The 15,589-nt window shown below is 39.1% G+C and overlaps 1 protein-coding gene across 1 annotated transcript in view; it reads right to left on the bottom strand.

Annotated features, from left to right (window-relative positions):
* ZNF510 (zinc finger protein 510) overlaps nucleotides 1-3,636 on the bottom strand; it is a 22,405-nt gene extending 18,769 nt beyond the window's left edge. Inside the window, exons 1-3 of the mRNA XM_079925791.1 lie at nucleotides 3,579-3,636; nucleotides 1,671-1,819; nucleotides 653-711 (exon numbers count right to left, since the gene is read on the bottom strand). Coding sequence (XP_079781917.1) covers nucleotides 653-667 — 15 coding nt within the window. The 5' untranslated portion in view covers nucleotides 668-711; nucleotides 1,671-1,819; nucleotides 3,579-3,636. The remainder of the gene's footprint in view (nucleotides 1-652; nucleotides 712-1,670; nucleotides 1,820-3,578) is intronic.
* Between the last annotated feature and the right edge of the window lie 11,953 nt (nucleotides 3,637-15,589).

The following is a 15,589-nucleotide window of genomic DNA, read 5'->3' as shown; positions in this document are numbered from 1 at the left end:
CATGCAGTGGACTGAAGTATGAATGGAAAGTGTGGTAACATTTGCCAAAGAACAGTACTTTAAACTGTCTGCTAAACAACTTGTTTATGACAGGTACTTGAGAGGAATATTTATGGAGAGCTATTCATACAGCCATTCATACTGACCTCTAGTTGGTCTAAGAATTATCCCTGGATCCAACAGGATAACTCAACTTCTGTTTTACTTATCCGAACACCTGTTTTAACAAAAGCCCTGCTTTGGCAATATGCCCTTTATTTTCAGTGGAATTCTTTTCAGGGTTGTCATTGGAAAAATCTGTACTATCACCTACATGAAGACCAACAAAGACATTTCTCCTGACTTTGACAACTTTAAATTCCATGAGGAATGTCTGGTTTAAGCTTCTCATCAACATCATTCTTCAAATATTGTCTGTCTAACTCTCTGCCACGGCTATCAGAAAGGTCAGAAGAAATTTGCAGCTGCACTTTGGAAAATCTGTAATATCAGAGGACCTTTATCTATCCACATGACAACTCTGCTGTGCTATTCATCTGCTTTTCTATTATCTTCCTTGAATAATTCTGATCCGTTTCTATATCTACTTTGCCATGTTAATTAACCATCTATACAATCCATTATAAAAAAAAGGTGTTAATGAACAACTCACCTGAGATATGTTCATTTTCTGCTGCTCCTGAGAGAATGCAGAGAACTGTGAAGAATAAGCTGGGGGTAAGAAAAGAGGGATGGAGTCAGGAAAGGTCTGGTGAGCTTCTGTATTCACTAGCCTAATCTCATCACACCAGTTGGGAAAAAAGTCTCTCTATGGAAAAATGTTCTGTTGATCCTTAAGGAGCAGGAAGCACCACATAGAGACAGCACTCCCTGAATATGTACATCTCTGATATGATCATATGGATATAACCCTGTTTTTCATTTCATTTCATTTTTACATCACTGGGTGATGTAAATTATTTTCCTATTGATTTAAAAAAATGTATGTCCTCTCTGACTAATTCACAAAAAACTAAAACAGAGGATTAATATTAATATCCTATTATTTACACCTTGAGTTAGAAAATCAACAGAAAACTCTGAACAAAAAGATAATGACAAAATATTTTAAAATCTTTTTGTTCTGATTTGTTGCAATTTCTCAAAAAGACTTTTGATAAGACACTTTTAGTGACTTACCTGTGACAGAATGAACAGTGCTGTGTTTTGAACAGCACTGTGCTTTGCTCCTAGCTCTGTCCTGGGTGACCAGGGGACATACATCTCAAGTTCAGTATTTTGTTTTAAGGTTTTAAGAGTCAAAAGTAGAAATCTTTTCCTATATTATCATTTTGTGATTCTATATGTTCAGGATAAAGGAAGCCACAGCCTACCTCTAGATGCCATGTGTAATGAACATGGTGTGACAGTGGCTCAGAATCTGAAAGAATGAGAGAATGAAGAAAGTGGGGGGTTATTTAAGGACTGAAGACAGAATTTCCTTGACTCTGGCTGTGGCTTTACCTGTGCAGTGTATCAGTCACCCATCCCTTTCCACCCCTGCTCACCACCTTCTGCAAGCTGATCCACAGTTTCCACGGTCACACAGTCTGTGACGGATTCTGGATGTGGTGACATCACCAAGTCTGGCTCTCTCTAGGCAAGGTGATTAAGATCTAGCTCTTAATCACCTTGGAGCGAATCACAACCTGCTCCTTTCTGGGTTCTTCTGCATCTGTTCCGAAGCTCTGATGAGGGTGGTTCCTCTGAGATGTGACTCTTGTCCCCGCCTTTCTGCCACAAAAGAGCTGCTTTGTTCCAGAGATGCTGAGACTTAGGCCTAGGAAACAAATGCATTTTAGTTGAAACTTGCATATAGAGCAGTGTTTCTCAACTTTAGCACTAATGATATTGTGGGCTGGATAACTCTTTGTCATGGGGGTGAGGGGTGCTGTCCTGTGCATTGTAGGATGTCAAGCAGCATTTCTGGCTTCTACCCACCAGGTGCCAGAAGCACTTCTCCCAGTTGTGACAACCAAAAATGTCTCTGGACATTTCCAAAGGTCCTCTGGGGAGCAAAATCACCCTGGTTGGGAACCACCGGTGCAGGGCCTTAAACTTGCTTCTCCTGGAATTCATTAGAACTCTTTTATCCATTACGGTAGCCACTAGCCACAACCCACTATCAAGCACTTGAAATGTGGCTCCTGCCACATGTTGAAGTAACATTTTTGATATATTGAGACAGACACAATATGTTCTTACAATTAATTTCTCTTGTTTCTTTTTAGTTTTTAGCGTGGCTATTAGAACATTTAAAATTACATACGTGGCACACCTTCTCTTTCTATTGGACAGCACTGCACTAGAACATCAGACTGTGCTTTCTGAGGACAGAGACAGCCTGAACAGTGCAGAAGTTTCCAGGAGCCTTAGTCTTAACCCAGAGGCTCTGGAAACATTCCACAAATCCCAGAGTAAACACACCTGTCACAGAGTGAGATTCAGTTCACACTGACTTTACAATCACAGTCCTGGGGATTTGGGGACAAGTCACTCTGCTAGTGCTGTGATAGCTGCAACACTGGGTTTTGGGTAGGCAGGATATTAGGAACAGCTTGAATTTGGGAGGAAAGTATACCTTTTTTTACATCCTAGCTTCCTCACCTTTGTGACCTTGGGTCTGTTATTTCACTTCTCTGAGACCATTTTCTTCTTCTTTTTTAATGATAGAATTATACCTTTATTATAAATAGGGTGGCTGTTTGGATTAAAATCTAAATGAAAAGAACAAAGTGTCTGGGCTTCCCTGGTGGCGCAGTGGTTGAGAGTCCGCCTGCCGATGCAGGGGACACGGGTTCGTGCCCCGGTCCGGGATGATCGCACATGCTGCGGAGCGGCTGGGCCCGTGAGCCATGGCCGCTGAGCCTGCGTGTCCGGAGCCTGTGGTCCGCAACGGGAGAGGCCACAGCAGTGAGAGGCCCGCATACCGCCAAAAAAAAAAAAAAAAAAAAAAAGAACAAAGTGTCTTCTAACTATGATGCGAGCCAACATTATATGTTGACTTATTAACTACTACTTATTAGTGCTTATTGCCTAGCACTTGGCTGAATGCTTTACCGGTGAAGACTTATCTCTCTGAACAACGCCACGAAACAGTTATTAATAACCTTATTTTTAGGTGAGAAACCTGACTTATGCCCAAGTAACAGAGAAGGAATTGACTCGATCTGTTTGGCTCCTTAGCTCGGGAGCTCAACTCAGACCCTCCGCCCGCGCGCGCTTCGTGGCAGGTTCACGGTCAATATTATAAACGTGCATTGCCCTTCCACTGCTGGCAAGGGACTTTCCCAGGTCCGGCTGCGGTCAGCTCCCACACCCGTGCCGCACCGAGCATTTCTGCCCAGCACTCAGCCCCACCTACGGCCCCGGAGCCCGCCCCCATTCACCTTTCCCAGGTTTACCCACTGGCCGGGCACGGAGACAGGCGGTGGGAGTCCCACGTTGGGGCAGGAGGGGTTTCCGGGACTTGCCGTTCCTTGACCCGGGACACAAGCCTACCCTTCCAAGCTGGATGTCCGGACCTAAAACGTTCTCACCTCAGGCGCAAATCCTCCGCGCCCACCAGTCGGGAAAGGGCGGAAGTAGAAGAGTTGGGTTACCTCACCAGCGCGGAGAAAAGCCCAGGACATCCGTTCCCAGAATGCTGCGCGATAACCGGAAACGTTCAAGACTACGTTTCCCATAAACGCTGCAATCACTCGCAAATTTGCGGGGTGTGTGTGTGTGTGTGTGTTTGTAGAGGGGGTGGGAGTTAGGGAGCAATAAGATATTGTTAGCAGTCTGTACTGATGAATGACGCTCAAATTCTACCAAAGCCCCAGAGGTTATGTGTTAAACTCTGATAGTACAGCAAATCCAGTGTGTGGTCCTCCATCAGTGATCCTCTTTGGAGAAAACAGGCCGTTTGGGAACAACTGTGGAAATTTTTATATGGACAGGATATTGGAAACATTAAGGGAAGTTATCATTACCTTTGTTAATTGTTATAATATTGGGATCATGTAAGTTTACCTTTTTTTTAGAAATGCATGTTAAAGTACTTAGCATTGTATTATATATTTGTAATAAAAATAACTAGAAAAGGCAAATATAGTAAAATGTTGAGAATGTCTACCTCTCGAAACAAGCAGTGGAACACTGTTCTGAGGGGTTTTGGGCAGGAGGCAGCATAGAAACAGGACATCACTGGCTAGGAGGTCGGAGATTTTCGTATAAGGCAGGTCCTATTTTCTAGGTTAAAGTTAAGCTAGTTAAAGCTGAGTTGGCGGATTGTGATTGATGTATGTTAAATTTCCTCGACTGTGATATGTGTTCCATAAGTGCAGGCCAACTTAGGTTTAGATTTGCAATGTGGGCCCCCATTTTGTGGGTCCTGATAGACAATTAACTTTATCATATATAAACAGCTTTTGTAAATAAACTGTAAAATGTAACAAATGCTGGGAAATGGAGACTATGATTAACATAAAAGAATAGGATCTGTAATCCTCAGAGTTTATTTCTGAGGAAAAAAGAAAAAGCAATAACTGAAAGTACACATAACTCAAATAAGGAAATGATTATCATGCAAATTATGCATCTCCTAGGGATGAACTTGCTTAAAATTTGTGTGCACACTCCTGAAATTAGAACCAAATTAGAAACCTCTGCTTATACTTGCATATAAATACACACACGCACACTTTTCTTGGTTGATATTTTGTAACACTGATTATTTTATATGGCAATGATAAAATGTGGTTAAGTTTTGATTAGCAAGAAGAAAGGATTAATGTTATCAGTAAGTGCAATTTTGTGAATCAAGTTATAAAACTTTAATCTGTTGACACTTCAGAAGCTTTAATAAGTAGTATTTTCCTAGATGAAAATAGTAAAATTAAAGTTCCAATCAGAATTGTAAAAAAGTTTTTTATGTGTGTTTTTCTCTTTGACATTTGTATTTTTTGTTTGTTAAACCTAAAGGAAAAATTGTGACTTTCATCACAATAAAAATATTTAGTAATGATTAGAAAATAATTGAAAATGCATAACAATGTGTCCATAGTAACATGTATGCTACTGCTAAAATATTTAACAACTGATCCTTGTGCAATAAAAGTTCAGGTCCAGGAAGAAAAGAAAGTGAGAACATATTGTGTATCAGAGCTGGTTTCAATAGTGGAAAAAAGGGCTTCCCTGGTGGCGCAGTGGTTGAGAGTCCACTTGTCGATGCAGCGGACACGAGTTCGTGCCCTGGTCCAGGAAGATCCCACATGCCGTGGAGCGGCTGGGCCCGTGAGCCATAGCCGCGGAGCCTGTGCTCTGCAACGGGAGAAGCCACAGCAGTGAGAGACCCGCGTACCGCAAAAAAGAAAAAAAGTTAAAAAAAATAAAAAAACATGGACTTAAAAAAAAAATAGTGGAAAAAGGACATTCAGTAACCTCGTTAGAACAATGAGGTAGGTGCCAGAACAAAGTAAGTCCATACCCATGGCATTCATATTACAATAAATAACTTCCATAGGGATTCAAGCTATAAGCACTTAAAAGACAATTTTAAAGTTGTTTTTTTTAAAATCAGTTATTTATTTATTTTTATTTGGTTGTGCCAGGTATTATTTGTGGCACGCAGGATCTTTGTTGCGGCATGCAAGATCTATTTCCCTAACCAGGAATCAAACTCGGACCCCCTTCATTGGGAGCGTGGAGTCTTAACCACTGGACCACCAGGGAAGTCCCAGTTTTGAAGTTTTAAAATTTAAATTCTAAATTTCTTAAGTTCTTAAGGAATACAAACATTTTAAAAATATAAGGCCTTTCAGCTCCTTTCCCTGGAAACGCTTGCCCTTCACTCCTATCCCATGCCTAGGACACTGCGCCAGGCTTGGGAACACAGCCTTCATGTCCTGAGAGGGGCCACAGACATGCTCCGTGCTCCACCTCTTCTGAGTCCAGTGCTACCAGTGTAGATGCAGCACCACTACAGTTGCTAATAAATATTTGCAGAAGAATACTTTGAGGCTGTAAAACATTCTGTGTCTCCTTATAGTATCACCCACCCAATTTAGCATTCATCTGTGGATCTTGCCTGCATCAGTGATTACTCTGGTGTTCTAATGGTGGTTTTCAATTTCTGTCTTCCTTTGAGAAAGTATAAAGCAGCCTCTGACATTAGGGAACTGGCCTGACACTTAGAGCCTGGCTGTCCATTAAAGCTGTCTTGGTGCTCAGAGCTAAACAGAGCTGTTTTCCTGTTGGACGTAATCTCACTGAACACCAAGTGGACAAGGTCATTTTGAGACTATGATGATGGAAGACAAGCAAGACCAGTTTATAATTTTGCATAAGTAGGGACAAAAACAAGGTTGTTCTGCTACTCTCAAAATTAGAAATATCCCTCTCTCAGCTGATATGAGTGACTGCTGCCTTTTTTTTAACAACACCCAATCCAGACTAAATTCAGCTGCCTTTGAACCTCTGCAAAATGAAATAACCAAAGCTCAAATCCAATAATTCCTTCCTAATACCCTTTTACTAAAACAGTTTATGGTTCCCATATGGTGTGCACTCTGCCTCATTGCAACGACTATTAAAGTCCAAATTGTTCAACTACCAGTATGTTGCTGGTGATATTTGGCTGAAGTACATTAACGTCTTCTACTGTTATTAATTGGACTTCTGTAAGGAGGATTTGTCCTTTCTCCCAATTTATTTATTCAACCATTTGTTTTTATCTGTATAGACAGGTGAAGATTTATGTCATTGCTTGGGCTATAATCCGTTACTACATTTTTTGCTAAATATGTTCTAGCTCTTGCCATTGGGAGATCCTTCAGCTTGCTCTGTGTCCTTTTTCCTCTTTTTTTAATAGGTTTTTTAAATTATTATTTTTTAAAATTATTTTATTTATTTATTTTTAGCTGCGTTGGGTCTTCGTTGCTGCGTGCAGGCTTTCTCTGCTTTCGGCGAGTGCGGGCTACTCTTCGTTGCGGTGCGCAGGCTTCTCATTGCGGTGGCTTCTCTTGTTGCGGAGCATGGGCTCTAGGCGCGCAGGCTTCGGTAGTTGTGGCACGCGGGTTCTAGGCGCGCAGGCTTCAGTAGTTGTGGCGCGCGGGCTTCAGTAGTTGTGGCACACGGGCTTAGTTGCTCTGCGGCATGTGGGATCTTCCCGGATCAGGACACGAACCCGCATCCCCTGCATTGGCAGACGTATTCTAAACAACTGCGCCACCAGGGAAGCCCTAGGCTTTGTTTTTTAGAGCAGTTTTAGGTTCACAGCAAAAATGAGAGGAAAGTACAGAGAGTTCCTATATACTTCCTGCCCCTTCAGACATACAGCCTTCTGCACTATGAACATCCTGCACCAGAGCCATGCATTTGTTACACTCAATGAACCTGCATTGATATATCATTATTACCCAAATCCATAGTTTGTATTAGAGTATACTCTTGGTGTTATACATTCTGTGGGTTTTAACAATGTAGCCACCATTATAGTATCATACAGAATAGTTTCACTGCCTTAAAAATCCTTTGTGCTTTGCCTGTTCATCCGTCCCTCCCCTCTAACCTCTGGTAACCATTGATGTTTTACTGTTCCCATAGTTTTGACTTTCTCATAATGTCATTATAGTTTGCATCATACAGTATGTAGCTTTTTCAGATTGACATTTTTGATTTAGTAATATGCATTTACTAATTCATGTCTTTTAATGGCTTGATAGCTCATTTATTTTTGATACTTAATAATATTCTATTGTCTAGCTGTACCCCAGTTTATTTACCAATTAACCTACTGAATGTCATCTTGGTTATTTCCAAGCTCTGGAAATTATAAATAAAGTTGCTATAAACATCCATGTGCAAGTTTTTTTGTGGACATGTTTTCAACTCCTTTGAGTGTTTACCAAGGAGGATGATTGCCAGATCATATGTATGAGTATGTATAGTTGTGTATGAAATTGCCAACCTAACTTCCAAGTGGCTGAACCATTTTGCATTCTTACCAGCAGTGAATGAGAATTCTCTTCAGCATTTGGTGTTGTCAGTGTCTTTGATTTTGGCCATTTTAATGGGTGTATCTCATTGTTTTTGTTTGCAATTCCCTAATGACATATGATGTTGAGCATCTTTTCATATGCTTCTCTTTGGTGAGTTGTCTATTCAGATCTGCCCATTGTTTAATTGGGTTGTTTGTCTTCTTATTGTTTAGTTTTAAGAGTTCTTTATATATTTTGGATAACAGTCCTTTATCAGATATGTCTCTTGCAAATAATTTTTCCTAGGCTGTGTCTTGTCTCCTCATCCTCTTGTCAATGCCTTTTGTAGAGCAGAAACTTTTAATTTTAATGAAGTGCAGCTTATCAATTATTTCTTGTATGGATCATGTATTTGGTTTTATATCTAAAAAGTCATTACCAAACCCAGGATCATCTAGATTTTTTCCTATGTTATCTTCTATGAGTTTTATAGTTTTGCACTTTACATTTAGGTTTATGATTCACTTAAATTTAATATTTGTAAAGGATGTAATGTCCAGATAAATTTTGTTTTGCATGTGGACATCCCATTATTTCAGCATCATTTATTGAAAAATCTGTCATTTCTCCATTGTGTTACTTTTGCTCCTTTGTCAAAGATTAGTTGACTGTAGTTGTGTTGGTCATTGCTGGGCTCTATATCCTGGTGCATTGATCTTTCAGTCTGTTCTTTCACCAATACCACATTGTCTTGATTACTATAGCTTTATAGTAAGTCTTGAAGTTGGGTAACATCAGCCCTCTGACCTGATTCTTCTCTTCCAATATTGTGTTGGCTAGTCTGGGTCTTTTGCCTCTCTGTAAATTCTAGAATCAGTTTGTTTATATCCACAAAATAACTTGTGATTTTTTTAATTGGGATTGCATTGAATCTATAGATCAAATTGGGAAGAACTGACATCTTGGCAATATCTAGTCTTCCTATCCATAAACATGGAATACCTTTCCATCTATTTAGTTATTCTTTCATTTCTTTCAGTTTTGTAGTTTTCCTTATATAGATATTGTACATATTTTGTTAGATTTGTTGCCAAAATTTCAATTAACAATCAAGTTAAGAAGAAAAAAGGGGATTTTATTTGAGCCAAACAGAATTATAACCTGGGAGACAGAATCTTGGAAAGCTCTGAGTACTTCCTGCCTGTTAGAAGTTGAAGGCACAGTCATACACATTTTTGAGACAAAGGATCATACATGACAATGACATACTGATATTTTATATATAGTTCACCAGATATACATAGTCCAGGTAAGTACATACAAAGCAAGAAGCAAGTCACCATGACCCCTTACAGAGTTGGAAACAAAGGCTACTTTTTTATTTTTTCCGGCCACGCTGTGTGGCTTGTGGGATCTCAGTTCCCTGACCAGGTATTGAACTCAGGCCATGGCAGTGAAAGCCCGGAATTCTAACCACTAGGCCAGACAATTCCCCAAAGTCTATTTTTTAAAAATTTCCATTCTTAGTGTCAGAAGAAAGAAAAAAAAGTTGATCTTTATGGTTGAGCAAGCTCTCCCATCTTTGAGGAGGTTTGGTTAATGCGTAATGTAGATGCACACTACACATTAGGGAGGGAGGAAGGAGGTCCAAACAGACACAGAGAATTTTATGTTTAATTTTTTCTTGTCTGGCCTTAAAATACAAACTTTATTTCACCATTTCCCCCCTTCTGATCATTAATCATTCAATAGGAAGCATTAGGTGATTAAATATTTGGCCCCCCAATGCCAGGGTGGTTGCTTACCTGCCCTGAATCCATTATGTCCCCCAATGCCAGGTTTTAATAGTCTGGTTCTTTCTTTCCTTTTAGGGAGTTACGCTAGTAGAATGCTTAGCAAGGACTGATAGTCAATTCTAGGTTGTCCAATAGGATTTATGTCAATTTTACCCTGTATGTGCACTGTGCATGTCCATTATCTTATCTAGAACTATAGATATGATCAATAGTTTAAAGTCATTTAGCCACCATTATTTTAGTTGGAGTTTTGAATATACATTGAGAAGCACAAGAGATTACTCTATAAATTATGCAGAACACAGTCAATATAGCCAACAGCCATAACAAAGTCATAAGCAGAGCATTTAAGCCATAAATCCCCAGAGATGAACCATCTACCCAAGATTTCACCTAGATTAGGAAGGGGATCCTTTAATACAAGAATTTTATTTTATATGTGAGTCATTAGATGAGTTATATTAGAAGACTCATTCAGTATGAAAGCACAACAGTCTGTCTGGATTATAGCACAAGTTTCTCTTTGCAAAGCAGTTTAAAAAACCAAGAGCCATTCAGTTTTGCAAATCACTTTCCTATCATAGAAACTTCAGAATTGAGTAAATTAATCTAAAGTAGTAAAATAACATAGAGGTATATGCTGATGGGGAAACATTTTATAGATTATAGGAACATCTGAAAAATGTCAGTGACAGGAGTTATGAGGGACCTATATTGGCCTTGTATTGACTGAGGAATTTTTTTTTTTTTTTTTGCGGTACGCGGGCCTCTCAGTGTTGTGGCTCCTCCCGTTGTGGAGCACAGGCTCTGGACGCGCAGGCTCAGCGGCCATGGCTCACAGGCCCAGCCACTCTGCAGCATGTGGGATCTTCCCGGACCGGGGCATGAACCCGCGTCCCCTGCATCAGCAGGCAGACTCTCAACCACTGCGCCACCTGGGAAGCCCTTGACTAAGGAATTTGATGGCAGATCCAACAATCAGTCAAATTGCCTCCAGTAGCTATATTTTGTGACAAATTTACTAAAGAATTTTTCTTCCATCTTAAACACTGGGGCAAAAGTATAGCTTGAAGTAAAACAATAAGTTTCAATTTTGACAGAGAGACATTTGATAATCAGTACAATTGAACTAGTAGGATAGGTCTTAAAGTTCTGGTTCAGACTCTTGGGTGAGCTGTCTGCTATTGTTGTCATCTTCTGGTCCTAGCTTGGTGATGCTTGTCCTAGTTGAAGGCAGGTGTTACAAACAGAGGCCAAAGTCCATTCAGGTGGAGGGGACTTTTTAAAATGAGAGATATGGATCCAAGAATTTATGTCTTTCAGTTTGGCTGCACATAGATTAGTTAATAATACCTGATAAGGTTCTTCCCATCATGGCTTCAAAGAATCTTTTATTTGTTGTCCTTTCCAATAAACAAAATCTTTAGTTTGCAATTTATAATCCTTAAAGTTTTCGTCTCTTGGGAACTTGCTGTAAATGGAGTTAGTTACCAAATTTTATTTTCAGTGCCTCAATAAGACCCTGACAATAATATAATATATTTCTCTTGAACACCATGAGTGAAAGTTTCCAAAAATATTGTTTTCCCCATAAAACTATTTTCTCAGGTAAGAAAATGTGTTAAAGAATACATATGCTGGAGTAATGGCCACAGTGCTCCAAGAGACACTATCAGTTTCGTTTTGTTTTTTAAATCAGGTCTAAACCATATTTATGTGAAAGGTTAAAAATTCCCCCTTTTTGCTGCTATATTTGTTTCTCTACTTCTGTGGCAATTTCTTGAGCCTGAAGAAGGAAATCTTTTACTGGGTTAGCAGAGTTAATGGAGAGCAGTGGATGTTCTTGAGGCTGGACAGGATGAGTATTTTAAAGCTACCTGTTTGGCTGCAGCATCAGCATGCTGATTTCCTGTAGCTTCCATAATATCAGATTTGGAATGCCCTGCTGTTTTAATATTTGCTAACTGTTTAGGCAGTTGTATAACAATTAATAACTCTGTAACCTGTTTTCCATTTTTAAAATAGGTTGTCTGGAAGAGGTTATAAACCTCATTATTTTCATAGTATTCCAAAGTTGTGTGCCACTCCAAAAGCATAGTGACTGCTAGTATAAATATTTGTTACCCGGTCTTTAGCTAGCTGACAAGCTCAGGTTAAGGCAATTAATTTGGCTTGTTGTCATGACTTTTTTTCTGGTAAATGAGAGCTTTCAATTATGTCTACTGTGGGAGTTATTGCATATCCAGCTCAGTAAACCCCTACTCATCCTTTAAGGAGGACCCATCTGTAAATTAAATTAGGTCAGCATTATCAATAGAAGCTTCTTATAAATCATTCCTGGGAGCAAGAACCAAATCAGTTAACAAAATTTGTTTTCTTCCTGTGGTACTGGAAACAAAGTTGTAGGGTAAAGTATTACATGGAACTGAGGTAGTATTAGGTGCAGAAATCAGCAATACTTTGTAAGAAGTTAGTCAGCTTGCAGAGTAGTGCTGAGTGTGGGACATAAATAGTTAAAGGAGACTCTATTACTATGTCTTCAGTAGCCTTACATAAGAGAGACATTGCTGAAATAGTCCTCATACAAGGTGGAAGTCCTTTTGCTATGAGTCTAATTTAGTTTTGGAGCATAAAAGCAAGTTATTTACAAGCATTTTTGTAAAAGCATCAGAGTAAGACAATAACTGTCTATAAACATCAAAAGACTTAAAAGCATGGTTAAAGACCTGATTACAATGAAATCATCAAAGAAATTTGGCTATTGCTGTGACATACAACATTTTAAGATAACTAGAATTATGACTGAAAATATACCAGGACATTTCAAATTTTAGGAACTTCATATAATTTCTAGCACATTTCTATTAATAATATTTACTCATGCAATATAACCTAAGAAAGTTTATCATTACTCATCTGAGCATGTTTTCCATGTAATTTAACAGACCAGGTAAGCCTAATTAGTTAAATATCTGTCTTTGAGATGTTCAGAGGCTCTCTTAAGCATCTCAAAGTTAGCTAGAGGTCAAAAGAACTTCATTTAGAATTTGATTTGAGAAATTTTGTTAAAGATATCAAAAGGTTTTCAATATTTGGCCAAGTAGGATCATAAATCACTGTGAAACAATATTTACTCACTTAACCAAAGTGACAATAAAAGATTTCAAAGGCAAGCGCAGAAAGTTACCGGTAAAGAAACTTTACAATCTGTTATCAAAAACACATCAATATTTCAAGAAATCTTTGTACTGTGAGAGAAAAAACCCCAAATTCTAGTTTTGTATTATTTCACCTTTAATATTAAAAAGCATTCATTTAATTAAATTCAATCTAATTTTAGTCAGTCTTTTAAAAAATTAATTAATTTTTTGGCTGCATTGGGTCTTGGTTGCTGCACGCGGGCTTTCTCTAGTTGCAGCGAGTGGGGGCTACTCTCTTCATTGCAGTGTGTGACTTCTCATTGTGTAGGCTTCTCTTGTTGTGGAGCATGGGCTTTAGGCACATGGGCTTCAGTAGTTGTAGCACGAGGGCTCAGTAGTTGTGGCTCACAAGCTCTAGAGTGCAGGCTCAGTAGTTGTGGTGCATGGACTTAATTGCTCCACGGCATGTGGGATCTTCCTGGACCATGGATCGAACCTATATCCCCTGCATTGACAGCTGGATTCTTAACCACTGCACTACTAGAGAGGCTCCTAATTTTAGGCAGTCTTGACCATACATAAAACTCTTGACCATGCATAAAACTCTTTCTCTTTTAAAAGGATCATACACTATGATCAAGTGGGGTTTATCCCAGGAATGCAAGGATTTTTCAATATATGCAAATCAATCAACGTGATACACCATATTAACAAATTGAAGGAGAAAAACCATAGGATCATCTCAATAGATGCAGAGAAAGCTTTTGACAAAATTCAACACCCATTTATGATAAAAACCCTGCAGAAAGTAGGCATAGAGGGAACTTTCCTCAACATAATAAAGGCCATATATGAAAAACTCACAGTCAACATGGTCCTCAATGGTGAAAAACTGAAACCATTTCCACTAAGATCAGGAAAAAGACAAGGTTGTCCACTCTCACCACTATTATTCAACATAGTTTTGGAAGTTTTAGCTACAGCAATCAGAGAAGAAAAAGAAATAAAAGGAATCCAAATCAGAAAAGAAGAAGTAAAATTGTCACTATTTGCAGACGACATGATACTATACATAGAGACTCCTAAAGATGCTACCAAAAATCTACTAGAGCTAATCAACGAATTTGGTAAAGTAGCAGGATACAAAATTAATGCACAGAAATCTCTTGCATTCCTATACACTAATGATGAAAAATCTGAAAGTGAAATTAAGAAAACATTCCCATTTACCATTGCAACAAAAAGAATAAAATATCTAGGAATAAACCTACCTAAGGAGACAAAAGACCTGTATGCAGAAAGTTATGACACTGATGAAAGAAATTAAAGATGATACAAATAGATGGAGAGGTATACCATGTTCTTGGATTGGAAGAATCAACATTGTGAAAATGACTCTACTACCCAAAACAATCTAGAGATTCAATGTAATCCCTATCCAACTACCGCTGGCATTTTTCACACAACTAGAACAAAAAATTTCACAATTTGCATGGAAACACAAAAGGCCCCGAATAGCAAAAGCAATCTTGAGAACGAAAAATGGAGCTGGAGGAATCAGGCTCCCTAACTTCAGACTATACTACAAAGCTACAGTAATCAAGACAGTATGGTACTGGCACAAAAACAGAAAGATAGATCAATGGAACAGGATAGAAAGCCCAGAAACAAACCCATGCACATATGGTCACCTTATCTTTGATACAGGAGGCAAGAATATATGGTGGAGAAAAGACAGCCTCTTCAATAAGTGGTGCTGGGAAAACTGGACAGGTACATGTAAAAGTATGAGATTAGAACACTCCCTAACACCATACACAAAAATAAACTCAAAATGGATTAAAGACCTAAATGTAAGGCCAGGCACTATCAAACTCTTAGAGAAAAACATAGGCAGAACACTCTATGACTTAACTCACAGCAAGATGCTTTTTGACCCACCTCCTAGAGAAATGGAAATAAAAACAAAAAGAAACAAGTGGGACCTAAAGAAACTTAAAATCTTTTTGACAGCAAAGGAAACCATAAACAAGATGAAAAGACAACCCTCAGAATGGGAGAAAATATTTGCAAATGAAGCAACTGACAAAGGATTCATCTCCAAAATTTACAAGCAGCTCATGCAGCTCAATAATGAAAAAACAAAGAACCCAATCCAAAAATGGGCAGAAGACCTAAATAGACATTTCTCCAAAGAAGATATACAGATTGCCAACAAACACATGAAAGAATGCTCAACATCATTAATCATTAGAGAAATGCAAATCAAAACTACAATGAGATATCATCTCACACTGGTCAGAATGGCCATCATCAAAAAATCTAGAAACAGGGGCTTCCTTGGTGGCACAGTGGTTGAGAGTCCGCCTGCCAATGCAGGGGACATGGGTTCGTAGACCCGGCCCCGGTCCGGGAAGATCCCACGTGCCACGGAGCGGCTGGGCCCGTGAGCCATGGCTGCTGAGCCTGCGCGTCTGGAGCCTGTGCTCCACAACGGGAGAGGCCACAGCAGTGAGAGGCCCATGTACTGCAAAAAAAAAAAAAAAAAAAAATCTAGAAACAATGAATGTAAATTGATACAGTCACTATGGAGAACAGTATGGAGGTTCCTTAAAAACTAAAAATAGAATTACCATAAGAACCAGCAATCCCA

The sequence above is a fragment of the Stenella coeruleoalba genome (assembly GCF_951394435.1).
Source record: "Stenella coeruleoalba genome assembly, chromosome: 7".
Classification (NCBI taxonomy): Eukaryota; Metazoa; Chordata; class Mammalia; order Artiodactyla; family Delphinidae; genus Stenella; species Stenella coeruleoalba.
This window is presented reverse-complemented; position numbering and strand designations above follow the sequence as displayed.